This window comes from Pyxicephalus adspersus, chromosome 5 (assembly GCF_032062135.1).
Source record: "Pyxicephalus adspersus chromosome 5, UCB_Pads_2.0, whole genome shotgun sequence".
NCBI classification, from domain to species: Eukaryota; Metazoa; Chordata; class Amphibia; order Anura; family Pyxicephalidae; genus Pyxicephalus; species Pyxicephalus adspersus.
The window spans coordinates 40,240,797-40,254,915 of record NC_092862.1 but is presented as its reverse complement, the minus strand read 5'-3'; the positions used below and the strand labels follow the sequence as shown (position 1 = coordinate 40,254,915).

The following is a 14,119-nucleotide window of genomic DNA, read 5'->3' as shown; positions in this document are numbered from 1 at the left end:
ACCATGACATTAGACATACTATACATGGCAAAAAAATCTTTAAATTTACATGAGTGAGTAGTATATCCAATGCTTCTGCCCCACTGCTCTTCCCTTTACGCCTGACAGTATGAGAGACATACAACTTTTGTATCTACTATTTCATCAACCTGCACTTAGGTCAAACAGTTAAGCTTATATCTACAGAATATGTCAGTTAAAGCAATCTAACAAATAAACCCTTTAGTGTCTTTTATGCCAAAGCTCTCAGTTTGAGTAGAGAGCCATGTGTTTTTACTCCTTACTACAAAGGGAGTTTTTGCTTGGAGAATTCAGGAATTCAACAAAAAGCAGAATATTTCCTCAACACAAAAATAGCATATGTACATTATTCTGCATATTAAGGTGCCATGCAAGATTACTTAAAATGAGTGACTTGTCTTGATACGCTGGACCTTAACATAAGGTAATTGCTTAGATGCAATGTTTACAATGTTTTAATCAAAAAAATCTCTACTGGCCAAAGGACAATGTTTAAAACAGTGACACTGTGCAAAAGCAAATAAACAAAACCTTAACATTTTTAGATGCTATACAGCAATCCATGCAAAGAATTACTGTATTACGTTTTTTTCTTTAAATGTCCCCAATGGGGATTATTTTATTGTCTTAAAACTTTAAGGAAACCAACAAGAAAAAGTCAACCTACCTGTGCTAACGCTTGCAAGGGTGCAATGAGTGAGCTGTATGCAATCTGAATATCTGGCAAATCTCCATGCCGGTAACTTCTATAAAGAATGACTTGGGCATCTTGCTTTATCCTTTGCTCAACTTTAATTGCCTGAAAAAAAAAAACACAGGGTAACATGGCAGTAAGTGAAAGTGATACTGCTTATATAAAATACTTTTGACTTTAAATATAAGTACTTTTTTTTTTTTGCTGTATAAACATTCTAGAGGAAAAGAGTAATAGGTGTCCGTTTTTAACATGCAGTTTTATTATTCCAATGGTTGATTTTCTGATGTTTGCGGAGACAACTTAAAATCTTACTGGAAAAGTCTTAGAAGGGTCCCAGTGGTATGCTGGTCATCCTGGGCATACATACTTCTACTTTTCTTTTAGACTAAACTTTCTAACACAAAAGCAAATGAAAATGATGTGTTACTGGCAGAAGAAATTATTTTCTATTTATTTCCTTTTGTTATTCATGACTGGCCAAGGCTACGTTCACACTGGCTGTGATGTTGTGGTGCATTTACTGCTTCCTCATGCCAAGGAACTGCTGCCTCCATAGGGAATGAATAGAAGCAGCAGAAAGTGGTACTAGTACTACTCATTGCATACAGCTGTCAAATGTACAGATCCTGGATCTTTAAGAATCAGTACTGCGGTGCGAGTAATTCAGCCAAGCAAGGTGCCAGCTGCTGGGAGCCAAGCAGGATTGCTTAATTCTGAGCCAGATCTGAGCCCACCCTAACTATCATTACCAAAATGTTTGGAACCCCACAGTCAAGTTCCTATTCTTTAGGGTTAAAAAATACTGTTAGGGTGTGCAAAAAATACTGCTGTTACAAAATGAGATCATATGATAGTGAACAGCAAAATGTGTTTTTTGATCTCATGTCTACTACTTCTGCTGGAATAGATTAAAGAAGTTATACATTTTTTTCATCTATGGTAGACTTTACAAAACTTTTTTTAGGTTTTCAAAATGAAAAAAAGTAAATACATAAACCTATAAAAAGCAAATACATAAACCTATAAAACAGAATAAATTTTAATTTCCATACCTTTTCTCTTTTCTGTTCGTCTACTCCTTTTCTTGCAAAGCTTATACTTATCTTTTCACGGTCCTTCAAAAAACGCCTGCGCAGTCTCAAGATTTCAGATGTTTCAACTACACCTTGGGGAAAAAAAATACATGAACAAATTTAAGTGTAATTCTGCACTGCCTTAAATTGTGACCCTGCCCTATAAAAATACTTAGTCTGGCAACTGAGAATATCTACATTTGGTAATGGTTGCCCTCCTTGTGTACAGTGTAGGTAAAATCTCATTGTTTTCGCCATATATATGCTGAAGTCTTCTACCTCAGGGAAGAGAAATGGAAAAAGAGGAACTGTCCTGTGCATGGGGTATAGCCCACAGCTCAAAGCAACCTTTCTTTGTGTCCAACACCTTGTAGGGTATACCTCAGAATGTAGAAGTGAACCATAACAGAGATGTACAGTATAACTGAATGGCTCCTAAAGCTGGTCCTCCCTCTAGGTTACTAGGATGGGAATAATATAAAGGAAAACCACAAACCGTTACATCAAAAAGGTCTTGCTCATAAAGATGGCAGAATAAACCATTAGGTACACATTTCAGTAGCTCCCAAAGACCTTATTATTATCAGTTATAAGTAAATTCAAAAAAAGCCAGTGCTATCAATACATACTAAGTCAAGAGACACAAAGAAACACAGACTGCAGAATCCCTAACAAAGTCTTTGCCCAGATTTGGTAAACAATTATGAATTTAACGCACTAGAAAGCGTATTGGATATAGAGAATTCTCCGGGTACCGTACCTTATAAACTTGGGAAATTAAGCAGTGGGGTTAAATGACATCTAAGAGCTGTCAGTGCTGGAAGACTGTGCCAGGTGCTAATATTGCAAGTACCTTTAACATGATTAGCATCTGTTATAGACTGAGTGTCCTGCTTTGAATGGGCCAACATAGGTCTATAGAATTCCTGGAGCATGCAAGAGAAGCCAGGTTTGCTGGTTTACCTGGCAACCAACAGATCAGGCAGGTAAGAACAGGTATTGTAGAAGGGTCTGTCCTGTTCTGTAATAACCACCTGCCTGAATCAACAGTGTTGGGTGTGCCTCATACAAGAGTGAAAGAATGACTGTTTATAAAAAATATTTGGGCTTTTGCGCCGCAAAGACTGTAGTTGTACCATACTGACCTACAAAACATTTGGAGGTAGCTTCAAACTTTTGTCAACAAAAACTATATGACTTTAAATTCCATTCCCGCAATTATTTAGGATACTGATTTCAAAAGGTGCATAAATAGCTTTCTCACCTTTAGTTTTGCTGTCTGTTTCATCTCCAGGAAGACCCAGCTTTGGTCTGCCAAAGTTAGGCCCCAAAGGTTTAAATGGGCCCCTATGGGTTTTGTCAGTCCGTCTGCTTGTAAAGAGCAACGCTGAGGACACAGACTCTGAAGAGTCAAGTGGGTAATCTGTGAGTGTGTCCATGCTACTTCCAGTCAGCCAATTATATGAATTTCTGCCACCTAAATGTAGTGCAAAATACAAATTTCATTAATAATTAATAAAAAAAATTAATTTTGTTGAAAATTTTTCAGAGAAGCCTACATGAAAGAGAAGAAATCATTTTTAGCTGCCAATGCTGTCCACTCATGAAATGCTAATTACCTGCCTATCTTTCTCTTCTATACTTTTTTAGTAGCCTAACTGGAAAAAGCATGCAGCTTCTTTAAAACTAGTTGAATCATAAGATATGAACTCTAGAGAGTACACATTGTAAGATGTAGGCAACCAGCTCTTGGGCTTTGTCAATATATTACTGGATTTGGGTAAAAGATTGTAAAAGATTACATGTGTGTATAATTGGGGTGGTGGATGGTGTGTGAATGGGGGCAGAGAACCCTCAATTTACAATGTAATGTTAAACCTATTACTATGCACATAAAGCTAGCACTCTAAAATGAAAAAAGTCAAACAGTCCAACATTAACTGAATTATTTGGTTGAGAATTATGTTATTTCAAGGTAAAAGAAAACATTATTTAAAAAAAAGACATTTTTTCTTTAAAAAATATTGCACCCTACATACCTATACTCTGGGTGGGTGTAAACTGATATTGCTGCTGAGTGGCTCTCAGTTGGGCTGCCCCTGGATCTGTCTCTGACAAGGATCCTTGTGTTCTATACCTGTAGCTGGTTTGAGAAGCTTGGGTTTCCACAAACAATGGTGTAAGAACAGTACTGCGATAGCGCCAATTGGCATCAACAGTGTAATCCTAAAAAAGTGTAGTAAAAATATTTAAACAGTAGCAGAAATTAATTTGTGGCTGAACCTAATACATATTACTGCATACTGTACCTGAAACCTGCATTCTGACAGGGGATGATCAAACATCTGCCGGACATAATCTGGACTCCTGCTGGTCATTTCAAGCAACAGGTTAGTAGCCAGACTTAAAAAGTGCCTTTCAATCTTTGTAGAATATAAAGAGCTAAGCACAGCTAACATACGATCCATTGTTCCAGTTGGTAACCGAGTTTCATTACTCCAGAAATTTCTGACAACAAGTCTATCACGATAAAAGTAAAAAAAAAAACCTTTGAAACTGTTCATGCATTTTAAGTACATTAGGACAAGGATTATATTATTAAAGCAAAAGAAAGAAATAAAACCAGCTTCTGTTAGGTTTTGCCTACAGATGTTAAACACTTGTCAGGGAAAAAATCCATTTACCAAAAACCAAACATATCACTTCCTTGTAGTCCATTTTCAAATGTCACTATAATTATTGAAATATATATATATTCATATATATACATTATATTCATAATATATATTAAATATACAGGCAGTCCCCGGGTTACATACGAGATAGGGACTGTAGGTTTGTTCTTAAGTTGAATTTGTTTGTAAGTCGGAACAAGTACATTATTTTAAGAAATGCAATTATAACAGATGTTTGTCTCAACATATTATTAGGTAGCGTGGTGTCAGTTACTGTATAAAATCCTCACCGAGATTTAATCACAAAGCAAAAAAAAAATCTTTATGGGGCCTAGACATTCATTAACTTCTGGAGCAAGCTGTACTTTAATATGCAAAAATAAACAACTGCAGAGTTTGTCCTGGTCATAAACCTCCCGACCGTTAAGCCCGACCTTCGCACGGGCTAAAAAAAGTTGCTATTTTCGTTAAGCTCGAGATTTTCCGTACATTAAAATCCCCACTTACCTGGTCCCCCTGTGCTCATGCAGCGTCGTGTTCCAGCGTCGTCCTCCGTCGATGTCCCTCTCCAGCGTCGGGTGCCTTCTCCTATACCAGCGGGACCGCTAAGAAGCTGGCCGGCATCTTGTGTTCCGCCGGCCGACATCTTGTGGAACACAAGATGCCTGCCGGCCGGCGGAACGCAATATGCCGGCTGGCGGAACACAAGATGCCGGCCGGCTTCTTACCTGGTCCCGCTGATCGTCCCACGTCCTTCTTCGTCCAGCGCCCGGTGCCTTCTGAAACGAGAAGCCTGCCGGCGGAGAAAAAAAGGCCGGCCGGCTTCTCCCTGCGTGCGCGATGACATCGGCGCGTGTGCGGGAAATTCAAATTCAAACTCATTCATTCATTTTGTATTGGATTCAATACAAACTCCTGTATTCAATCCAATACAAAATATTTCAGTATCCAATCCAATACAAAAAAATAAAACAAAAGTAAATAACTTGGAAATTCAAATTCATATTTTGCACTGGATTGGATACAAACTCCCGTATCCAATCAAATACAAAATAATTCAAAACAAACTCCAATAAATACACAAAGTTTTAAAAATAGGGAGGTGTTTGAGAATAATATAGTACTTTACAATATACAGAGTTATTGCTTTTTCAGTATTTTTGTTTGTTTATGTAGTCATGTTTAAGCTGATTTTTGTGTTTTTCCTTTAATTTTATTAAAAGTATTTTTTTTTTTTACATGATTGTGTGTTTCAAACATTTTTTATATTCATAATATCTACTAGACCCTTGTTCAGACATATTTCTGTTGTTACAGGTCTACAATTTAAAAAAAAAATTTCATGAAAAACAGTGGAACACGAGATGTTGCTCAGCTGTGTTTAGCAAAAGATTTCTTCTGCAGTCATGCAAACCGTCCCCCTCCCCCTATCAAGCCTCTGTCCAGCACACAAACGAGCAGGGAGCCTGTTTGTATCTAGAAGTCGTCTGTATGTCTGATGTCCTTAACTCAGGGACTACCTGTAGATGAAATTACTCTTTGCAAATTATTTTTGCAAAATATTACTAATATTGCTAAGGGAAATAATGGCGACTAGAAATATAATTTAAAATTAACCGAAATACAATAATTCATGTAGATTGATATAAATAGTAATAAATAGACTAAAACTTACTGAAGCTCTTTGTTGTCATCCACTAGTCCTTCCAGTAGTGCTTCTTTAGCCATGTTAAAAATATCCAGTGAATCGTTATCTAACTGGCTTTCTGGATCTCTGGAACATGACATGAAAATGTAGTTGAACTTTTATAAGAAAAAGTTTAAAAAGAAACTATATTTTTACCATTTTTAGACTGGAAAATTGCTGCCAAAGTCCCTAAGCAAGCATTACCCATCCTTATCCTTTGTTGGGTAAAGGTTTTTTACAGAACTAGAAAAATTGTTTGTTTATGAGACTATGAAGGTCAATTGTCACACATCCCAAACAATTATAGATTACAATAAAGCACCCCCACCAATTATGTGATGAGAAGATCTTTTTAGTAAATTGTCAAAAGGTATAAAAAGAGCTAAACATATGTTCTTACCTGTAGTTATCGTATATCCACATTAAAATGCCATACATCCGTTCGCGACAAACAGGAAATTTGTGTGAGCTAAATGCAGTCACAGAAGGCAGAAGATCTCGCAGCTCACTAGGCTTCAGTTTGGATAACATCTTGTATATGATATCTAGACATACCTGCTGCCTTTCGTTATCTCTGAAATTGGGTAGAACAAAAATGTTTATCAACATCCACAGGGAGGTCTGTTATACCAGCATGAGAGACAGAATATTCCAGCATGATACCATTCTAAGTGACTGAAACAAATATTAACTTGTAGCCTTACTGGTAAACAAATGAGTGCGTTTACAGTCTGCTGTTAATCCTGTACATTCTGCATTCACTAATTCATTGAAATTCAAAAGGAGTTTCTGGCTGAGTCGTTGGGTGAGAATCTGACATGTGTACAGCGGTCGCCCAACGTCATTCACGGATCTGTCCTGACAGATCTACAAATGACAAGACAGTGAACAGCCACATTACAAGTCAATACAGAAGACCAGGATGGGGTGCAGATTGCTTATTTGACTCCCTTCCCTATTTATTAAAAACAGAACAGCGCAGTGTGTACAGCGTTCATTCGTTCATCTGTCACTCTTTTGCCAATGGAGACAACCATAAAAGATTGTTTACAGTGACAAATCTTGAATGTTTGTATGAAACTTTATAAATATTCATACACATATACACACATCTAAGTTTAAGTGTGATAACACACAAAATAGAAAACCACATAAAAAACACACAATTATTTTGCTAGCAGTCACATGAAGACAATACACTAAGTAGGAGAGGCCACAGAAGGTTTTATTAGAAAATGATCTCTCTTACCGGTTGCTCATAACTTGTTTAAAGTCCTTATTTTTTAGCTCAGTATACAGGTCTGGTATTTCCTCAGCTCTGAACATTATTATCTCCAGACACTGGGTCTTCAGGTCTCCATGAAGTTTTGGCAGCAAGAAAAGAACAATGACCATGAACCTGTAATCAACAAGAAATGTAACCATTGCTGTGGCATAGAGAACCCCTACAGTAAAAAGTCTTACCTGTCTGCAAATATGGGGAAATTCTTTACTACTTTGTTTAAACACATTATGAACTTATCTTCTTTATTGCTGGCATGATGCTGTTTTAGTTTTTCCACCACGTAGTCAAACACAGGGCCTTCGATGCTCTTGTAATAAAATACATGAAAATAAAAAATGTAATATATATAATATAAGAATATAAAAAGTTAATAATGCAAAGGGTAACCTGACTCTTACTCACAAAAGGGAAAAAACTCCAGAATTTGTTATCCCCAGTGACAAAAACCCAGTGCATACCCCAGAACAAAGCTCACCCAGACAGACCTCAATACAGACCCCTTGTGACGGTCATTAGTACGGACCGCCAGTGACAGATTTCAGCAGGACAGCAAGAGATTAGCAATATCAAAAGGTTGCCAGTATTTGTTCAGCACCCACCACATTCCTCCCTGAATAGTTTTAATTAACACATGTTACTAAAGAGAAGTTTACTGGGTACTATTTATTATGCCTTTCAAATATGACCTTGGGGTTAGTCATCCTGAACGTGCAAAGGATCATGATCTCAAAAGCATTGTGTTAAGAAATATAAGCCCTTCCAAATTGATTCTATGATTTATTAAAGCTCTTTGGGTCTGGAGAATCTTCTCGAGTCTTGACGAGCTTTAATAAATCATGCCCACTGTTTTTAACCTAGTACACATACCTTCTCTTTCTCTGCAATGTAACGAAGGACATGTCCCAGGACTTCTGCTGCTGCCGCATACACCTCTTTATATTTTATAAATGTAAGATTGTTGACTAGTGCTTTATAGTATCTGGAGAGGAGAGAACATTAATAAGCAATGCATTTTCTGGGTACAGAACAAAGAATATCTTACTTCAGAAGGCCAGATTATAAATTATCCTTGCAACTTCCCTATCAGAACATTTTTAACTCACCGGTCATAATCAATTCCGCATTTTGGGTCGAATGGAGGAAAGTTATTGGCCACAACTAAACCGAGTAACTGAATTCCAACAGAGTTATCTTTCTTGTCAGGGTCAGTGCCAGCAAAACCATTGTATATTAACCTAATTAAACCACATAGAATATATTATATGCTTAAATAACATTTTGTAAAATACTTTATTTGCGTTACAATTATGAGGCAATTACAATAAAAAAAACTCTTACCTGTACGGAATAGAAAGACAATCCTTCCAGCATTCCAGGACTGTTTTGATGATCTCAAGATTGTGCCTATATACTGCTTTCCTTTCATGAAATGCATGTGCCATCAAGAACTCAAGCAATCTGTTTGCCAAGATCTCATCTTTAGCAAGCCCCTGAGAAACAAGCAAAACTCCATTGTGTATGGCCTTTTTTTTGTAAACAGATTCAAAATGTATAAAATCTGAAATGTCTTTAAGATTCAAAACCCTTGGAAATGATTGAATAAATTTACTTACTGTTGGTGTTGCAATGCACGACCAGGACAAAAGGGTCACAACTGTCTCCACCACCAAGTAATGAATCCCTGTTCCACCATTGTTTCCAGACACAATCAACTGCAATATGGGGCCAATCCAAAACTTTGCATAGGGTCGGAAAACCTAAAATGCCAGAAAATCTGATTTCACAGCTACTTCCTGATTTAATAAAACAACATTAAATGTCCATGTTACCTAATATTCATTTATTAAACAAGTAAGTATTTCATTTAGAATGTACTGACATAATGAAACCATACAATATAGTAATATTCTGGGATACACAGCTATCCTTCAAAAAAATCTTCTGTCCGCTTTTAGCAAAGTGTAAGTAACCTACCTCTTCATTGTTGGTAATAAGTTTGGAAATGAATAAACGAATGTTCAGTGGGGTGGATGGATTTCCAAGCTTGGTATGCAAATATTTCATCCAAGGGGGCAAGTCTTGTGGAATGACACCCTACAAAGAAGGAACAAAGTAAAACCTCACCAATTTCAAGTGTTGTAAAATTCACATTAAAAAATGTCTATTTAAAATACTAATATATACCTCTTCCACTTTTGGCGTGATTTCATTGCGCTGCATGTGTTTAATCAGTCCAGACATATTCGTCATACATTCATGCTGATTTAGTTCATCCATTTCAAACTCCATAACATCTTCTGGTGCCTGAACTTCTAAAGTCCCTTCCTGCAATGACAAATTGTTAAGATTTTAAATGATCTGAATTTATCGACATCAAAGTATGCATATAAAAGCATAGTGCAAATTTTACCTACACCCACTTATGTGAACTTTGACAGTGTACAACCATGCAGTTAAATGATATAGTCACAGTCAGGTTGTGATAAAAATGTTTATGTGGCAGTTTAGGTATCTGAAGAAAAATAGATCTAGTATCTAGTACTTTTGTTTCAGTATATAAGGCCGGTACAGATAAATCCCAGAAAATATGGGTAGTGCATTACTTCATGGGACAAACAAAGAAGAATGTTTCTTTGTTCGCTGTAAAGAGCTACAGGAAAAAGTGCAAACAAATAAGGTTGCATAAGTGTTAAAAAATGGCTGTCTATATCTAGGCCAGGGTTGGTGTTAACGTGATGTTTTTGGAAAATTATATCTAAAAAATAAAATTCTCAGAAATTACATAGGCATTATAGAGGTTGATACATCTCTGCAGTCAGTAATCTTTTTAGAATTTTTATGAATAATGTATTAAAATAAAAGTTATGCTTGAGGGCTTAAACAAGGTATTCAAGGACATATTCATTTTTACCTTCTTTCTATTCCGTCTTTGTAATTTCACTGGATCCTGGGTACTGTAGGAAAAACTCTGTACTCCAGTAGAGAAATCAAATTGGCTCATTTCTTCACTCAGGCTGCTATCTGCCATATAGGACTGTGATGATAAGTATTGGGGCTCATCTGTATGTGGAAACAAAGTAATTCAGAATTAATTACATTAAAGATATTTCATATTTTTTAATTTTTGTTAATAAATATTTGATTTTTTATAAACCAGCTACTAAACAAGCTATTCAATAAAAAGACAATAAAACTTTGTACTGCTTCTGTTTAAAGTCAGCTGCTGCAGAACAAAGCAGCAGGTTCACTTTATTGCTTCCCCTTTATACCAATATATACACTATATACCTTCTTTTCGCTTACCCAGTCTCATCTTACACAGGGTTATGGAAGCTGACTGGTTCACATTAGCACATCACAAGCTTTTCCATGTCAAATTGCCAGGTTTTTCTTTAAAAGGTGAACAGATGCTGTAGAGAGGCCAACCCCCGGGCCGCGGTCTATGTGTGGCTGGTGGGTTGGGGGTCATAGGCAGAGACGTCGGTGGCCCTCCTTGCACTGCTCTGGAGGTGGTGGCAGTGGCACAGCCGGCTCTCCTCGCACTCATTACAATTTTCTGGGAACTAGGCATTTGGCAAAAGGCACCTAGAAGCATTTGCAAACACTTGTGCACTTGTTTATTTGCAGCTGCAAGAGACTGAACCATTTGCATTTGTTTCAAAATGGATTTTCTTTTAGGTGGCAGCTAAATGAGGTTAACCGCAATAGTACCACTTGCCACAGTGCCAAAAAAGTTAGTCTGAACATGGCGGACGTTTTTTCAGAAATCTACAACCACACACTGGATATACATATGCAATTAAACACATAAATATGTATCTTAAAAATCATCCTCCTTCAGATTTGTTAGCAGGCGATGCCTCAACCAGCACAAGCTCGCTGTAACCCTAAAATATTCATGGCCGCAAGAAATCTAGACAGAGGTTGCAGAAATATAGAGGTCAGAGGTCGTTAGTTATTAAAAACAGAGGTCAAGCTGTTCATTAAAAGAAATAACCATACCAGAATCTGCATTTGCTGCTTCTCTTGCTTCCTTGCGTATGGCAAAATACCTCTTTTTTCGTTCCATTGGCACCTACATCATAGAGTAAATTAGGTATTTGTTAAGCATTTGTTAATACCATAGAATATCATTACATAAAACACTTGGTGCTAATCCTATTGTATATTTGACAAGGCTTTTTCTTTCTACAGTAAACACTGATGTAAGGCAAACACCTAAATAATTACTGAATCTGTATTCCTATCTTTTCCTTCCTGAGACTTGCTGGGCTGTGCCAGACAGCAAGGCCATGCTGATGCCCTGACTTTTTTATATTTTACTTTAGTAAATTCATTCAATTAGGTCTTCCTTTGCATCCAACCAGTAAAAGAAAAGTGAAGGAGAAGCAGCAGACTGATATTGTCATTATTTCATAACTTTGGTAAAATGCTCCTTATTTGCAAAAGGGTAATAATATCAAACTAACTTCAAGCATGTATACCAGTGGTTTTATTATATTAGGGACATATTTATAAAGTTCATTCAACATTTAACAAATGGTACATTATTTTAAATAACAGTAATTCACAACCAGTAAATGTTTGGTGAAAGGCACATTCACTGCTTCATCATTGTGTGTTTTAAAGTTTATTTTAATGGAAAAATACTTAGGTTAGTGCTATTGACTTGCTATATTTAGCTAGAACATATTTATATTCTAAATTCCTACCGACTAAACCTCACTCATTACACATCTACAAGGCAAGGCAAAAGCCCAACTGACACAAAACAATATTTCTGAAACTGACCAACTCTCAAAATAGCTTGTAATTAATTAATTAATTGTCAATTGTGGTCAGTGAACATTTTCTGAATTGGCCTTTTACATTAATAATAGTGTAGTGCCAACTTACACTGATTGTCAATGGAGAAGAGAAATGCAAACATTTTATCATTAAGTGCCAATCAGTCAAAAGAATAAGTTTTTTTTTTTTTAAATAATAACTATGAGGTAAACAATTACAAAAGAGTAGAGCTATGCCATTGAGCAACTACATGTAACATCACTTGAGCAAATACAGCAGTTAGTGATGACACTGACAGCTGATGATAAAAGTTATTAATAATAAGACTAATAAAGACTGATCAAATGATTTTTACTGTTGTGTTGGATATTAGTAGAAAATTACCTATTTTTAATTCAGAAGTTGTCGTTTTAGCTCACAAAAATTAAATTACATTACAGTTTCTTAAACCCCTTACCTCAATTTCTATAGGAAACGAATATTGCCGGTGAATGTCTATTATATTTTCAAGTATGAGCACGTTCTTTAAAAAAAAAAAAAAAAAAAAAAAAAAAAAGCATGAGCAAAAACAGCAACAATAGACAATATCATTATCGGTAGGTTATGTATTTCATTATATAGCACTAAGTAATTTATTGTTATCCATTTAGAAACTTCATAAATAAACTTTTTTTTTTTTTTAACTGCCAAACTCATTGGAATCCTTTTTACTGTACTCAACAATTACAAAATGTGACCCCAAATTTTCAAGAATATACTTAGATTTTTTTTACTTTGAATTTGTTCTGTCTATCCATTGTATTAAATTCATGTATGTACATTGATATATGTATGATTGTTTTACTTGCTATAAGCTTTGAATAAATATAAATGCTTTGAGTCGTGCCTATTGCATCCTAATTTCAATATATTTTTACATCTCAATAATGGAATGTGGCCTTAAAAAGCTGCCTTGAGCAATGTTCATTTACATATAATAATTTCCAGTAATAAAAATATGATGCGCTAATATCCCAAATGACCAGTTGTAACTATTAGCTAAAAAAAATACATACATATATATATATATATATATACATACACATATACATATATTATGCTAACCTACATTGTCCAGCCATGACATACAAGATGATTAAAGAGTTCTTCATAAGGTAAAACTATGACCTTGCTTTTATCACACCTGAGATCAATAGATATTTTGTGGGAAGTTCAGTAGCCCATTTTTATCAGTTGCAGCAAGCAAAAATGTAATTGTTTTACTATTGCACAAGAGGTATTGGTACTGACTCCTCATCTTCTATGATCCATTAAAAAAAAGGAAAATAACATTTTTTACTTTAATGTTAAATAAGGTACAGTGATAACATGAGTACAAACAATTAAAATATTTTATTGATTACCTTTTCCCTTTTTTCTGAGAAAAGAAATGCCTGGTAGAATTTGCTGTCAGTTTGAGTGCTGGTCATAACTGCCACAGCACAGTTGTAGGCAGCACAGTGATATTCACGCCTCTTCTCCAGAAGCTGGCTTTCACCACTCATATTTTCAGTATATGCATCATAACACAACCTTATGAATGATAAAGACAAGTTACTAAATATTCTAAACTTCATTTAATAAAGGTTGATCTGTGGCTTATATAAGTCTTCTTATATTCTGAAACGTTATTTACTTTTTGTAATATCCACTATTTTCCCAGGTAAATGTATAGTGCAACAGTGCAAAATCCCTAATCAACACCTTAATAGAAGTTGCTAAAGGAATGTTTCTTTCAGTATTAGTAATTGTGACACATCCCCATAACTCATTAGTACTATGACAATATGTACTCTTAGTACTAAATGGACATTAAATAATGTGTGGAGTATGGTCAGAGTGTTGCACTCAGAA

The 14,119-nt window shown here is 35.7% G+C and overlaps 1 protein-coding gene across 2 annotated transcripts in view; it reads right to left on the bottom strand.

Moving 5' to 3' along the window:
• Positions 1-14,119, bottom strand: part of PRKDC (protein kinase, DNA-activated, catalytic subunit) — an 87,292-nt gene that overhangs the window by 22,270 nt on the left and 50,903 nt on the right. For both annotated transcript variants that reach the window (XM_072411236.1, XM_072411235.1), the window contains exons 43-61: positions 13,630-13,798; positions 12,684-12,749; positions 11,441-11,513; positions 10,350-10,498; positions 9,623-9,763; positions 9,413-9,532; positions 9,052-9,195; positions 8,777-8,928; positions 8,542-8,673; positions 8,306-8,417; positions 7,618-7,745; positions 7,403-7,552; positions 6,554-6,727; positions 6,142-6,240; positions 4,101-4,311; positions 3,831-4,017; positions 3,056-3,268; positions 1,771-1,883; positions 689-820 (exon numbers count right to left, since the gene is read on the bottom strand). In XM_072411236.1, coding sequence (XP_072267337.1) covers positions 689-820; positions 1,771-1,883; positions 3,056-3,268; positions 3,831-4,017; positions 4,101-4,311; positions 6,142-6,240; positions 6,554-6,727; positions 7,403-7,552; positions 7,618-7,745; positions 8,306-8,417; positions 8,542-8,673; positions 8,777-8,928; positions 9,052-9,195; positions 9,413-9,532; positions 9,623-9,763; positions 10,350-10,498; positions 11,441-11,513; positions 12,684-12,749; positions 13,630-13,798 — 2,665 coding nt within the window. The remainder of the gene's footprint in view (positions 1-688; positions 821-1,770; positions 1,884-3,055; positions 3,269-3,830; positions 4,018-4,100; positions 4,312-6,141; positions 6,241-6,553; positions 6,728-7,402; positions 7,553-7,617; positions 7,746-8,305; positions 8,418-8,541; positions 8,674-8,776; positions 8,929-9,051; positions 9,196-9,412; positions 9,533-9,622; positions 9,764-10,349; positions 10,499-11,440; positions 11,514-12,683; positions 12,750-13,629; positions 13,799-14,119) is intronic.